Consider the following 13127-nt stretch of genomic DNA (forward strand, 5'->3'; position numbering starts at 1 on the left):
CGGCCCGCTCTGCTCTGCCGTTGGGGACTGGGCGGCACTGCCTGCGTGCTGCGACCCCCGCTCCTGCCGGAGCCCCCGCTGCTCCCAGCGCCGGCAGGCTCCGGGCACCCCGCGGCGGAGCAGGCGGCTGCGGCCCTGCTGCCCGGTGGCCGCGGGGACGGCGCTGGCAGGGTCTGGGGACAGCAGGGTCCAGCCACCCCACAGACGGCAGCTTCCCCCCACTCTGCCTTGGGGCTGCCAGGGCCCGTGCTGGTGCTCAGAGCGTGCTGCCGAAGGCGCTTTGTTAATCTGTGCCTCATCCGTGAGGAAGGGGAACGCGTTTTGTTCCCTCGCTACAGATAGGGAGAATGAGGCAGAAGAGTGAATCACTCAAGTTCACGGGGGAAAGTGGCACCAGACTAGTAATTTCTGCTCCCTAGCCCATGGCTGCAAGGCTCCTGCACCGCTGGGCTGAGAGTGGATTGCAGAGTTGATTTTCCTGATATAAAGCAAAGCTCAGTTCTCTGCTCGTGCTAGCTTAGCTTTCCCTCAGTGATGATCGTCATTAATTTTGTGCTTAGGTGAGCTGTTGGCGGACTTTTGACTTATTTGAAGCAAGAGAAGAAGTGGAGGGTTAATGTATTCACCCATGCAAGTGCTGCTCCACTGTGCTTCCAGGTTTCCACGGGGGCCCTGTTTGTTACCAGATTACCTGGAGCCTCAGCTGAAATCCAGAGGGTCAGGCGCCTTGCCCGGGGCTTATGCACAAAGTGGCTCCATCGCGTCTAGCGCGCAGGCCAGGCGGGCCACCTTGCACACGTGAGCGGCTCGCAGCCCCCGGGCCAGCGTCCCCCTCGCTCCCTGACCCGTGGGCAGCGTGCGGGGAGCGCGGGGAGCCCGCCGCGCAGGAGGCAGCGCACGCGAGCCACAGCCATGGGGCTGCTGGGGCGGGTCTGGAGGAGGCCACAGAAATGCCCCGAGGGCCGGAGCCCCTCTGCTGCGGGGCCAGGCTGGGGGGGCTGGGGGTGCTCAGCCTGGAGAGGAGGGGGCTGCGGGGAGGCCTGAGTGCGGCCTGGCAGTGCTGAGAGGGGCTGCAGGAAGGGTGGGGGCAAGCTTTTAGCAAGGCCTGTTGGGACAGGACAAGGAGTGATGGGTTTAAACTACAGAAGAACAGATTTAGACTGGGTATAAGGAAGAAATGTTTTACAGTGAGGGCGGTGAGGCACTGGCCCAGGTTGCCCAGAGAGGCGGTGGAGGCCCCATCCCTGGCACCATCCCAGGCCAGGCTGGACGGGGCTGTGAGCACCCTGGGCTGGTTAAAGCTGTCCCTGGCACTGCAGGGGCTGGGCTGGGTGGGCTCTGAAGGGCCCTGCCCACCCAAACCATTCCATGGTTCTGTGATTCTATGGCTCTGCCCATGCTGGAGTGCTGTCAGGGGAGGTTCGTCTCCCGCAGGTTAATACAGACCCGTGCTGAAACACGGCCACCAGTTAAACCCACAGCGTGCTTGCTGGCGGCCAGTCCCAGTAACAGCCCAAAATCTCAGCAGGGAATAACTATTGTGTAGGACTCGCCTGCTCAAGCAGAGCTGGGATTGATCGATCCGGAGTCCTTTTATCTGACAAGTCGCTTAATGCAGCTGCTCATCTGGTGCAGCCTGAAACTCGGGATGCACAAAAGAGGGGGAGAGGAGGAGGAGGAGAGAGAGGGGAGCTGGGCTCTGCTAGCTGTGTCTTTCTGAGGAGAGAAAAGGGGTAAAATAGCCACATCTGGACTAAATCAACTTCTCCGACCTACACGTGTAGGTCTGGGGAGACGCTCCCAGCGCTGCTGTTGTCTGCAGCGTGCTGCGGCTGAGCAGAGGCTTTTCCCGCAGCAGCTGCCAGCCCTGACTTGAGGTGCCCACGTCCCGGCGGTGACGGTCTGGCCTTGCCGGGAGGTGACCCTGCTGCTGCGCTCGCAGTGCCTCTAAATGCCTGAGAGGCTTGGCCTCGCCCCTGGAAATCACCTTTGCCAGCTCAGAGGAGAGGCTCTGAGCCACGTATCCCGGGCTGCCGTGTGCCATTGGCACACGCAGGGATGAAACTAAAGAGTGCCAACTCTGCAAAGCCAAACCAGGCTCCAGCAAAACATGGTCACTCCCGCCTTCCTGCTAACAGTGTGTTCCCTTTACCTATTTTTTCAGCTAAGCCTTTTATAGAGGAAAAAGGTTATATAAGTAGAGAACAGAGATCTGATTCCCCATTAGAAAACTCACTTCTTTGTGTAGACAAAGCCACTCCTGCGCAGCTTTGGGAATCTGCGGGGTGAGCTGAGCTGAGCTGAGCTCTCATTGTCCCAGGTTTCAGCTGGAGCAGAGCTGAGCTGGTAGTGTCACCCCCAGAAACTAATCATCTCCTTCCTCCAGCCCCTCACAGGAGCTAATGATGTCCTGCTGCACGGAGTAATAGGCCTGGCGAAGACCTCCAGCTAAGAATTAACTAGTTGGTTGCGCAAAATCTCCAGGGGGTGAAGAACAAGCCTCTTGTGCCACCCTGAGCTCATTTAGCAAAGCAGGAAACCTCTTTGCCTTTGCAATACTCTCCTGTCTTCATCTGAAATGAAAACTTGCACCTGGTGAATCATTCGCTTCTAACAGGGTGGGTTTTGGGGCTGAGCTGAGCGGTGACGCTGAGCCCAGGGAGGGACCCGGGTGGCAGCCACGGCCCCAGCCTGGGCGCGGTGATGGTGCAGTGCCGCTTTGCTGTGCTTTCGGTTTTCCAGTCTGCATTGCTAATTGTCGTGATTAGAGCTTAAATGAGGGGGGAAAAAGAAAAGCCAGTACTTGAATTGGTGTTAAATTTATTGATGACTGAAAAAACCCCCATTTGCTCTGAAGCTGCTGTGACAGAGGGTCCCTCTGGCCGAGGGGTGCTCCAGCGCAGGGCGAGCGCGGAGGCAGCAGCTCAGGGAGGTCGTCTCCAGAAGTGTTGTTTGAATGATTGCTCGCTGCATTGGTGGGTCTGGGTTTTGCTTCCCAGTATCAGAGCCCTGGTATGGTAGGCAGGGAGACCAGCACAGGGAAAATGCAGTTAATCTGTACCAGACTTCACCTCTTAGCTGCTCTGAATTTTAAGAAGTCCACAGCTCCTCTGCACTGGACTGCATACGGGATGGGATCCTGCGCTGGACTCTGTTGTGCACGGCTGGATCCTGCACTAGGCTCGGTGCACGGCTGGATCCTGCCTTCTCGCCCTTGTTCCTCAGCACAGAGCGGGTGCTGCGTGGGACCCCCTTGCTCTCCCGCTGGGCCGGGGCTGATGCTTCAGCCCTGCCCCAGCCCCTTCCCGGCCATCGCTGCAGCCTGTGCTCCTCTTGGTGCCAGCTCCCCCGCGGGCACGAGGGGACGGAAGAGCCCTCGCTCTGCTGCTGCTCGGGCAGGACCCAGAGGATGGGCATTGCCGGAGGAGGGAGCAGCAGGGTGCTGGCGGGGAGCGGAGCAGGTGTGACGCCATGCCAGCGGGAACGCTCCCTGCAGCCGTGCCAGGGCGATGCGGTACCTGGCGTCAGAGAGCTGTTCCCAGCCCTCTTCGTACTGCGGACGTCTCGCCCTTGCTGACTTGTCTCGGTGCTGCCTCAGCTCTTGGGTTCATTCTCTGAGGTCTTTCCTGTTTGATAGTTGATCTGTAATTTCACATTTTCCACTTCTACAGTATCAGCAACAATTTCCTCATCACCCTGTGCTATGAACTGAACACCTCCAGCCTTGACGTAAGCTCACATACACGCATCCGTGACGGAAACGATGCAGCCATTAAAACAAGCTTCACGAAGCCAGCCGACCTGGTGTGAGCAAACCTGTGATGATTACAGAGAAGACAAGTCATGGCATTCAGATTCTCTCCACAGAATGCCTCAGATCTTTATTTTCTCTTGTTGCTGTCGCTTTTCTTATTTAAAAAAACCTGACGCGTCATCAGGTTTCCTGCTGGTGATTAAAGCACCCAGAGCAGGGTCCTGCTGTGGGCAATGCCATTTCTGATTTGTAGAGAGATCCTTTATACTGGCACTTCAGGCATTTTTTCCGCCAGACTTGGGAGTTCAGGCGGTACGACAGGGCTCAGCGAGGGGATGATAAACCTGAGCGTTTGCAGCGTTGTGCAGGGCACGCTGCCTCCGGGGTGCGGAGCGGCCAGGCCGGCTGCTGGCACGTCCCCTGCTCTGGCCACCGGTGGGTCAGAGCCAACAGCCGCCGGCCGGAGGGTTTGTGGCGGAGCCACAGTGCTGGGAACAAGGGTCGGACAAACACAGCTGGCAGCTGGGTTTTTCTGCAGTGGAGAAGTGAAGCGGTGTGAGCTTCATGTCACCCAGCAGTATCCTTCAATGCTGCGCTGGGGAGCTGTTTGTAGAGGTGGCAGGAGGATGTCCCCGCATCGGCAGCATCTCTATGGTGTTACTTGCCCAGCTGGTGTTACTTTGAAATCAAATCTGTAAATACATTTAATTTGGAACTTCATCGGTCTCCTTCAAACTGTTCAAACTGTGATTTATTCAAAGACTGATCAGATTAAATCTGTAGGTTGCAGTGGCTATAAAATATTTACATTGACTTTCAGTTATGCTGCGCATTGATTTCTAGAGAGCAGAATTGACGTGCGAGGCTCTAAATCTTCTGGGCTTCTGTGGTGCTGTTGATAGATTGGTCTCCGATGATCCTTCTTGCTTATTGCACACATTAAAAACAAAGGAGCTTCAATTGTGCCAAGTAAAGTCCTTAAAATACGGGCATTTGCCTGGTCTAGGCCAAACCCAGAAGTGGGGAGCGTTCGCCCAGCCCGCTGTGGTGACGTCCCGCGGGGACGTGGGTGCCTCTGCTCGGCAGAGCAGGGCGGGTGGCTCCGGGGCTGGAGGGCGTTTGGGTGTTGGCGGTGCCTGCCCGGGATGCCGGCTCGGTGCTGTCTGTAGGTCTCCACAGCTGAACCGGAGCCTCCTTTGCCATGCGGAAGCGTGGCTCCGGGGATGCCCACTCCCCTCCCAGGAGCATCCTGCGGTGCCGGGGCAGGGCAGCAGGTCCCTGGCCTGGGGACAGGGAGCTCCTGCCTCGGCTGATGCCGGGGCTTGTCCTTTCCTCTTCCGCAGTTTTCGAAGAGCCTGAAGACCCAAGTAACCGGTCGTTTTTTTCCGAGATCATCTCCTCAATCTCTGATGTCAAATTCAGCCACAGTGGGAGGTATATCATGACCCGGGACTACCTCACCGTCAAGGTGTGGGACCTGAACATGGAGAACCGGCCCATCGAGACCTACCAGGTGAGTGTGGCACGGCCGGGCGCCTGCAGCGGTTGGGCACCTGCAGTGCTCCTGCGTGAGCCGCGCTCCCGGGCCAGCGGCAGCGGGGATGGGTACAAACCTGATGGATGGGAGCATCGCGCTATTAAATCATGGCAAGCAGATAAAGAACTGTTAAACGTGGGCTTGAGTGGCCTGGTGAGTGTAACCCACGTCCCCAGGTTGGGTGTTGGTGAGGAGGGGAAGCTCAGGTGCTGGTGGCCAGGAGGGACACATGGGAGGCAAGCGTCGGGGCAGAGCAGCGGTCTTTGCCACCCTCTGCCAGGGGACGTACCCCGGCGCTGGCCAGCACTACCTGTGCTGTACGTGAAGCAGTGCCGGCGCTGCTGCTTACAGCGGAAGGGTGGCCATGGTCAAGGGCATGCAATAGCGGGCCATGGTCAAGGGCATGTGATAACAGGCCATGGTCAAGGGCATGCAATAACGGGCCATGGTCAAGGACATGCAATAACAGGCTGTGCCCAACGCTGCCTGGCTCGGCTGCAGAGAGCGTGGGGCTGGGCCGGGTCCTTCATCCCCTGGTGAGCACCGGGCTGGCGTTTGCCCGCTGCTGGGCTGTGCCAGCCGGTGCGCGGGCCTCACGCCCCGTCCCTCCCTGCCGGCAGGTTCACGACTACCTGCGGAGCAAGCTCTGCTCGCTCTACGAGAACGACTGCATCTTCGACAAGTTCGAGTGCGTCTGGAACGGGTCTGACAGGTGAGCGTTCGGTAGCAGCGGCTCCACCCCGGCACCCAGCCCTGCGGGTGCTGATTTCGGCCCAGAGGGTGCACGCTTTGGGATGGTCTGGTGGCTCCCGCATCCCCGTGCGGTCCCTTCCCCAGCCTTTGGCTGGGTGCAGGGCTCTGGAGAGTTTTCCTGTGGGTGCAACAGACATCACCTAAACCCACAGCTCTGTACCCAAGCACTGCTGCGGGTGTCTGATGGGGTCCCGGCTCCCTCCTGGACGGGTTCGGTTCCTGTCTCCACCCACAGCAGGAGGAGGGTGCTGATGCATTTGGTTCCAGATTGCCAAAATCTGGGGATGACAACTGTCCGTGCATAAATCACACCGAACCAGGTGGCAGAAAGCGTGCAACACCAGTTGACCTGGCAGGACTGCCGCATTTTTTTCTCTGAACGATCAGAGCAAGTTAATGAGGTGCAATTGGGCCTGAAGCCCAAATTCCAAATCTCATTATGCCTCTGGATGTTCGGTCTGCCTCTAGTCATGAGGCAGTTTGCCTCTAAAATGGTGCGAAAAATCATTCGGTTCAGGTCAGCTAAATCGTTGCCATAAAGACTGATCTCCGTACGCGTTGTTATCCCGAAGGGAATTGCCTCCCCCACGCGCGTTCCCTGGGTTAAGGAGGAGAAGGAGGTGGGGACGTGGCTTCGCTGGCCGAGCCTCAGCCTTTTGGCGCAGGATGGGGCACGAGCTGCTGGCGTCCCGATTGTGCCCCACGTCCTGTGGGGCGGCGCTGGGCAGGGCTGGGGTATCGCAGCTGGGGGGGCCGAGGCCGCGCGCGGTGACCCGTCCCTCCTCCCCTCCTCGCAGCGTCATCATGACTGGCTCCTACAACAACTTCTTCCGCATGTTCGACCGCAACACCAAGCGCGACGTGACGCTGGAGGCCTCGCGGGAGAACAGCAAACCCCGCGCCATCCTCAAGCCCCGCAAGGTCTGCGTGGGCGGCAAGCGGAGGAAAGACGAAATTAGCGTGGACAGTCTGGACTTTAGCAAAAAGATCCTGCATACAGCTTGGCACCCCTCCGAGAATATCATTGCCGTGGCAGCAACAAATAACCTGTATATATTCCAGGACAAGGTTAACTAGGAGGACAAGTTGTTCTTTAGGAATCTCATGTACTGAATACTAGTAAACACAAGATTTCAAATGTTTCTTTTCTTTCTTTCTTTTTTTTTTTCCTTTTCCTTCCTACTCCTTTGTTCAGTTACTGCTCTGCAGGTAGCGGTTGTGCAGAGGGGAGCGCTCCTGCACCCCCGGCGCCCGGGGCACGCCCAGCAGACACCAGATTTCTCTTTATTCATGCGTTGAGAGCCAAGACGTACTATGGGGCCGCGTCAGGCTCTGCTATCCCGGTGTCCCCGGGCGGCACTGGGATGGCCGTAGCTGTCTGCCGACGTACGAGCGTGGTGGTGCAGCAGCGTGGGCTGTGAGCGGTCAGCTGGGGAGGAGGGAGCAGGCTGCGCGGGCTGCGCGGGGTGTGCCTGGGGGGGTTTAGTTGCAGCAGTCCCGCTCGGATTGTTTTAAACTGGATTCTAGAAATATTCCACCTGTTACGCTGCAAGATCCGAACGTCGTCCCCTTTGCCATTTTTCACATTTGTCGTCTTACTATTATTACTTTGTGTTTTTACCAACAGAGACAGCAAAACCAAACGTAAAATGGAAAAGTTCAGATTTGCAATGGACAAGCTTAAAGGGGGGGGATCTGTGCACCGAGACGTGTCTGCTCTAGCCAGGCTGCTACCTTGCCCCCCGCCCCACCGAAACTCTCCTGAGGATTTGGCTTTGTAGATACTGTGGTGCCTTTTTTGGTATATGAAATACCTTTATAAATGATGCTTCCAAACTGCATTGATTGCAAACCACATTGAACCTGGGCTTTTCTTCTGCATTTCTTGTCTTTTGCTTTGGTCATTTTTTACTTGTCCTGTTGTAAGCTCTTGCATGTTGTGACTGTGTCTCTCTCTCTTTTTCTTTTTTAATTTATTTATTTATTTATTTGGGTTTTTTAAACATAAAGTATAAGTTGCTAATTTATGACCTTCTAAAAAAGAATCCAACCATACGTTGCTGTTAGCACCTGACCGCTTCGGAGAGAGGCTGTCTGTGGTCCTACGTTATAATAATAATGATAATAATAATCTAAAGAATAACTCTTCCTCTTTGCATGGCAAGGCTGCCCCTTTCTACTCTAAAGATTGTTCAGGTCCCTCTTTTACTTGAGCAACTTGTTCAATAAAAAAAACCAACTACTGAATTTTCAGTCAATCTGAAAACTGCTCCTGCAACAAAAAGCAAATGAATAAATAAAGTCAATTAAATCCAACACCGTCACTTTAGAAGTGGCTCCGTAAGGGTGACCCTGCTGTGCCCCCCTTCCGCTGGCCAGCGGGCAGCCTCTGCCCGGCACCACGAGCATTCCCAGCGGGTCCCGCCATGGACTCCCAGCTCTTACACCCGACAAGGGAGACGAGCGGCCGCTTCCTCAAGGAGCGCAGGGACCGTGCGGAAAACCAGGAGCTGCGCAGCGGCAGGGCCCCCGGCTGCACCCCGGGCCAGGGGGAGCCGCTGCCCCCGCCCCTGGGATGGAGCCCCGGGTGCTGACCTGCTGGGACGGGGCGGCAGCGGGGGCAGCGTGCCGCCTTCAGAGGAGTGATCACAAGGGAAAAAAACAAAGTGCACTGGCTTATAAATTTATTACAAGTGATGGCTTTCAGGAGTAACTTTTTTTTTAAAAAATGAAATGGTTAAAAAAAAAATAGCAAGAGTAAATGAACCATTTTTTAAAAAAATGTTCTTTTTGGGTTCCTGTAAAGAAAGCCTGCACTCTGGTATCAGAAGTAAAGTTGTCCCAAACGTGTCTCTGTGTGGAGTCGCTGCTTGCTGTGCCTCTTGCATGCTGGTGACGGCAGCTCTGTGGCACCCAGATAGCATCTGAAGGTCCCTGGTCAGAGGTTGGCTGCTGCTGAGGGGCGGCTGGGGGTCCCCAGGGATTCTGCACCCCTGCTGAGGGTACGGGGCATTGGGGCAGTGGGGAACTTGGAGACCGGTGAGTGGGAGTACAGCCTCCCCCTCCCGCGGGATGCACCATGGCGAGGGTTGATCCTTGGGTGCGGGGGGCCCTGGTGAGGCCAAGCAAACGTCCTGCATCCGCCGGTCCTGCATCCGCCGGTGGCAGCGTGTGGGAGGGAGCTTGGAAACCCAGGGATGCGCAGTGTCCCCATGGCTTTGTCACCCACGGCCCTGTCCCGCTCAGGACGTGTTTGTGCATGGGTGGGGGGGTGCAGTCGGGCATGGTGTGGGCCGGAGTGCCAGGGAGCTCGCAGCCGGAGCGACCGTCACCAGCCTCGGCTTTCGGAAACCACGCTGTCCAACAGCATCCCGCACCACACCCAGAAACCCCGTCTGAGAAAGTCACGGTGACCGTCCATGAGGAGGGGTGTTGGGCGTTGTACCCATCTGTTGTGTGCGGTTCCTGTTCTCCCACTGCAGCCGCACACACCGAGCCCTGCTCACAGCCCAGCGGGGCCAGTGGCCTTTCCCACGAGGGGAAGGTGCCCTTTGCCTCATTTCTGCACACATGCCCTGTTGCCCTGCAGCGAAGCGCGGTAGCTGCCAAAGATGCTGGGGTGAAGCGAGGGAGCGTGGTGCATGCCGTGGCTGGTGCTGGTGCCAGTGCCGTGCCGGGGACATACTGGGAGGAGCCACCTCCGCGCTCGGGTGCCAGGGAGGCATTAATTCCCTTTTCACAGCTTGGCTAAGTGCAGTGGGGTGGATAGGTTTGCGGTGTTGCTTTCTTTTAAAACAGTCCCTTCTGGTCATTTGCAGCCTGCGGCAGCGAGGCAAAGCAACGGGGATCTTGAGGGGCACTGAGGAGGGGAGACGCCCATAACCAGGCTGGGAACCGGTTGTGTTCAGCAACTGCAGTGAGCCCTAAGTCGGCCGGTTAAGCAGTCACCCAGCGTGGCACTGGAGCTGGCTCTTGATGTTCATGTGCAGAAAGCTGTCCAGCTGCAATCCCGAATGCTTTCTGCAGCCATGGAGGCATCCGAGAGCACTGAGGGATGCTGTATCGAGGGGCAGCATGCATGCCGCGTGAGTAGCGTCGGTTGCTGCCGTGTGCGGGATGCTGCCCTGTGCAGGCGGTGTCCGAGGACCAGGCTGCCAGCTGACAGCCCGCAATCGATGTTCTGCTCGCTCATGCAGGCAGCGACATTATCACATCCCAGACAGCAGCCCTGCAGCCTGGCCTCAGCACTGTCTCCAGTAACAGGGCTATGTGGAGTTGACAGCGGCTGTTACTCCTGGCCGGCAGCCTGGCCTCTGGCCAATGGAGCTGCTGGACCCTTCTGTCTGGTGACAGCGCCTGGGGAATGAGTCGGACCCCGTCAAAACACCTGGCCCCAGGGGCTGGCTCGGCAGATCAAGGCAGGAGATGAGCACTTGCATTTACCCAGGGTCTCTCTGCCACAGCAGCAGCCACTGGCTAACGGGAGCTGGACTCCCCTTTGCACGACGCTTGCAGGGCCGGATCGGGGGGATTGCGTGGGGATGTTCATGCCCATAGACGAGCTGCTCTGGGTGGGCTGTTGAGCCCCCACCCTCGGCAGTCTGATCAAACACGTGCGGTACCGGGCGGGAAGGGTGAACGCAGGAGGTCTGCTGTTTGCGGTAAATCACCGGGAACGTCCAACAGCTCACCCACTTCAGCAGGACAAATCTCATTATTTGATAAAGCATTAAAACAAACTGTCAGTTCCTCTGCAGTCCGTGTGCTAATTCTCTGCTGGTCTTGGTGATGAATTTAAACAGCGGCACCTAATTAGAAGCTGCAGGGCATGGATTATACTGTCAAGGAAACGTTATTCAAACAGACACTCATTTACCTTCACATTAACTGTGTGACCTTAATCTACTAAAATGCGCACGGATCCAAGCCCTGGGTTTATTCCTCGATGTGCAGCGCACGTCCAAGCGGGGCAGCAGGGGAGGCACCGTGAGCGTTCTCTTCCAAAGAGCCTCTGGGCAAGTCCCGGATACTCAGAGCGCTCTTCAACATTTCCAGCAAGGATTTTGACATTTAAACCAGCCACATTTGTATTTACCTTTGTGAAAACTGAGTTATGTGTAGAGCACTGTAGGGTCAGCTCACAGAAGGATCGGTCACGGCTGAGGCTGTTGATGGGGCTACAAGGGGTGGGAGGGGAAGCCCAAAACGTGGAGCTCTCGCTTCCAAGCATTTCAAAAGGTTGTGGCATCGCCCCTTCAGGTACTGAGATCAAAGCTGAGCCTGGCTGCTCCGCAAGGCGCAAAGGTCCCCAGTGCTTCTCTTTACAGTAACTGGAGTCCCCCACGTCCTTCAGGTTCCTGGAGTCGGGGCAGTGCTTGAAAGGTCCCTGTCAGAGTCCCACTGAACGCGTCCTCCCCATCCCAGCCACGGCCACCCTCCCACTGCGTGGTGAGCTGTGGCATCAAAGTAAAAATCACAAAGTTCAGAATAAATACTTTTTTCTTCCCACCTCTCCGGAAGGACCTATTTCACCATTGCTTTCTTTGCTGTGAATCCCGGGCTTGCTCCCACACACCTCGGTTCGTGCCAGGCCGAGCACCTGAGCACAGCTGGGCTTCGGCGGGTTACAAGGGCAAAACGCCGTCGCAAAGGTGCTCGCTCACCCGGCGGGCATGGCTGGAGCCACGGCAGGCCGGCAGCCACATCACACGCGGGAAAATAACTTATTTCTAAAGCTTGTGGAATGAATGCGAAGAAAGCGAGAAGGAATAGCGCTGCCGAGCTGATACCCGCTTACTGTTGCAAAGCCATGGCAGGAGCTGGGAGCGTTACCATGCGCTGTCAGGGCTGTGGGGGCAGCGGAAAGCGGTGTGGGCTGAGGGCAGGGTTACGGAGCTGGGGCCATCGCGCGCTGCGTCCCAGGGCAGGGGGAGCACCGGCTGGGAATGTCCCCACCGGCCGGGAACATTCCCAGGAACCCGAGAGGCGCAGGTTGCGTTGGCTGCACACGCGGCACAGCCCTGGAGCTGAGGGACCCCCGGTGCTGCCAGCCGCTCCTCTGGGGAAGGAACAGGGTTACAGGGCCCCGTTTATTGCTGCTTGCAAGACCGGCAGAGATCCCTCGGGAAGCCTCGGGTTCTGCACTGGCTCCTGCAGCAGGAGACTGAAGAAGAAACCATCGAGCGGTGCCAGGTCTCTGCTCAGCAGCTGGAAACAGCAACACGGCTCCAAAAGAAAGTGAACCCCGAGACTGGGACTGGCCCTCCCACCGGTGACAGACTGCAGCTCCTTACCCCAGAAACAAGCCCGACTTTTCAAAACCTGAGATTCTTTCCCTTTCCTAAGCTTGCTCAGATTTAACTCCTGCCCCTTGTGAGCACTCAGCCGCAGCAGCAGCCCGACAGCAGGGCTGGGCTGGGGGAGCTGCTGGGCTGCAACAGGAAAGGTGCTAGAAAAGTTGTCAGCATCCTTTATACCCAACCTCCTCTCTGGAAGAGGATCCCACAGATTGTCCCTGCCCCCGGGGGACACAGGCGTCCATGCCCGAGGTGCTGCAGGGACGGGGACCCGCTCCGTGACGTTGTGCATCACCAGCACATCCTCCGGCAGCATCACTGCGGCTGCAACGGCAGCACCCCAACAGGGGCCTGGTACGTTAGGCGTAATTGCTTTATCCACAGAATAAGCAGATAAATAAATGTTAATGAACATCTGGTCTCCATAAACAAGATAAATTAAAATTAATAGCAATCTTATTCATTTAATGAACAAGTTAACCATATTTTAAAACAGCCATAAAAAATGCATGGCTTCCTGCAGGGCCGTGCTACGCTGAGCAAAAAGAAATTAATTTATAGGCAGAGCAGGGCCATGTCGTGCTCTCACGGTGAGCGGGCGCATTGCCACAATTCCCACCACCAGCATCGTGCTCTGGGCACCTTCTGCGTCCCAGACACAGCCACGGACACGGTGTCGCTGCCCAGGAGACACGATGGCCCCGCGCAGGCCGGCGGGTGCAGACGGGCTGTGCTGGGTGCAGGGTCCGCCCGCGGCAAAGGACAGGTGCAGCTCAGGGCAGCTCAA

The 13127-nt window shown here is 57.0% G+C and overlaps 1 protein-coding gene across 2 annotated transcripts in view; it reads left to right on the forward strand.

Annotated features, from left to right (window-relative positions):
• The window catches only part of PPP2R2B (protein phosphatase 2 regulatory subunit Bbeta), a 111531-nt gene extending 104410 nt beyond the window's left edge, over window positions 1-7121 (forward strand). For both annotated transcript variants that reach the window (XM_075714983.1, XM_075714984.1), the window contains exons 7-9: window positions 5098-5267; window positions 5912-6003; window positions 6842-7121. In XM_075714983.1, the coding sequence (XP_075571098.1) occupies window positions 5098-5267; window positions 5912-6003; window positions 6842-7121 (542 nt within the window). The remainder of the gene's footprint in view (window positions 1-5097; window positions 5268-5911; window positions 6004-6841) is intronic.
• Window positions 7122-13127: the final 6006 nt, after the last annotated feature.

This window comes from Pelecanus crispus, chromosome 8, assembly GCF_030463565.1.
Source record: "Pelecanus crispus isolate bPelCri1 chromosome 8, bPelCri1.pri, whole genome shotgun sequence".
Lineage (NCBI taxonomy): Eukaryota > Metazoa > Chordata > Aves > Pelecaniformes > Pelecanidae > Pelecanus > Pelecanus crispus.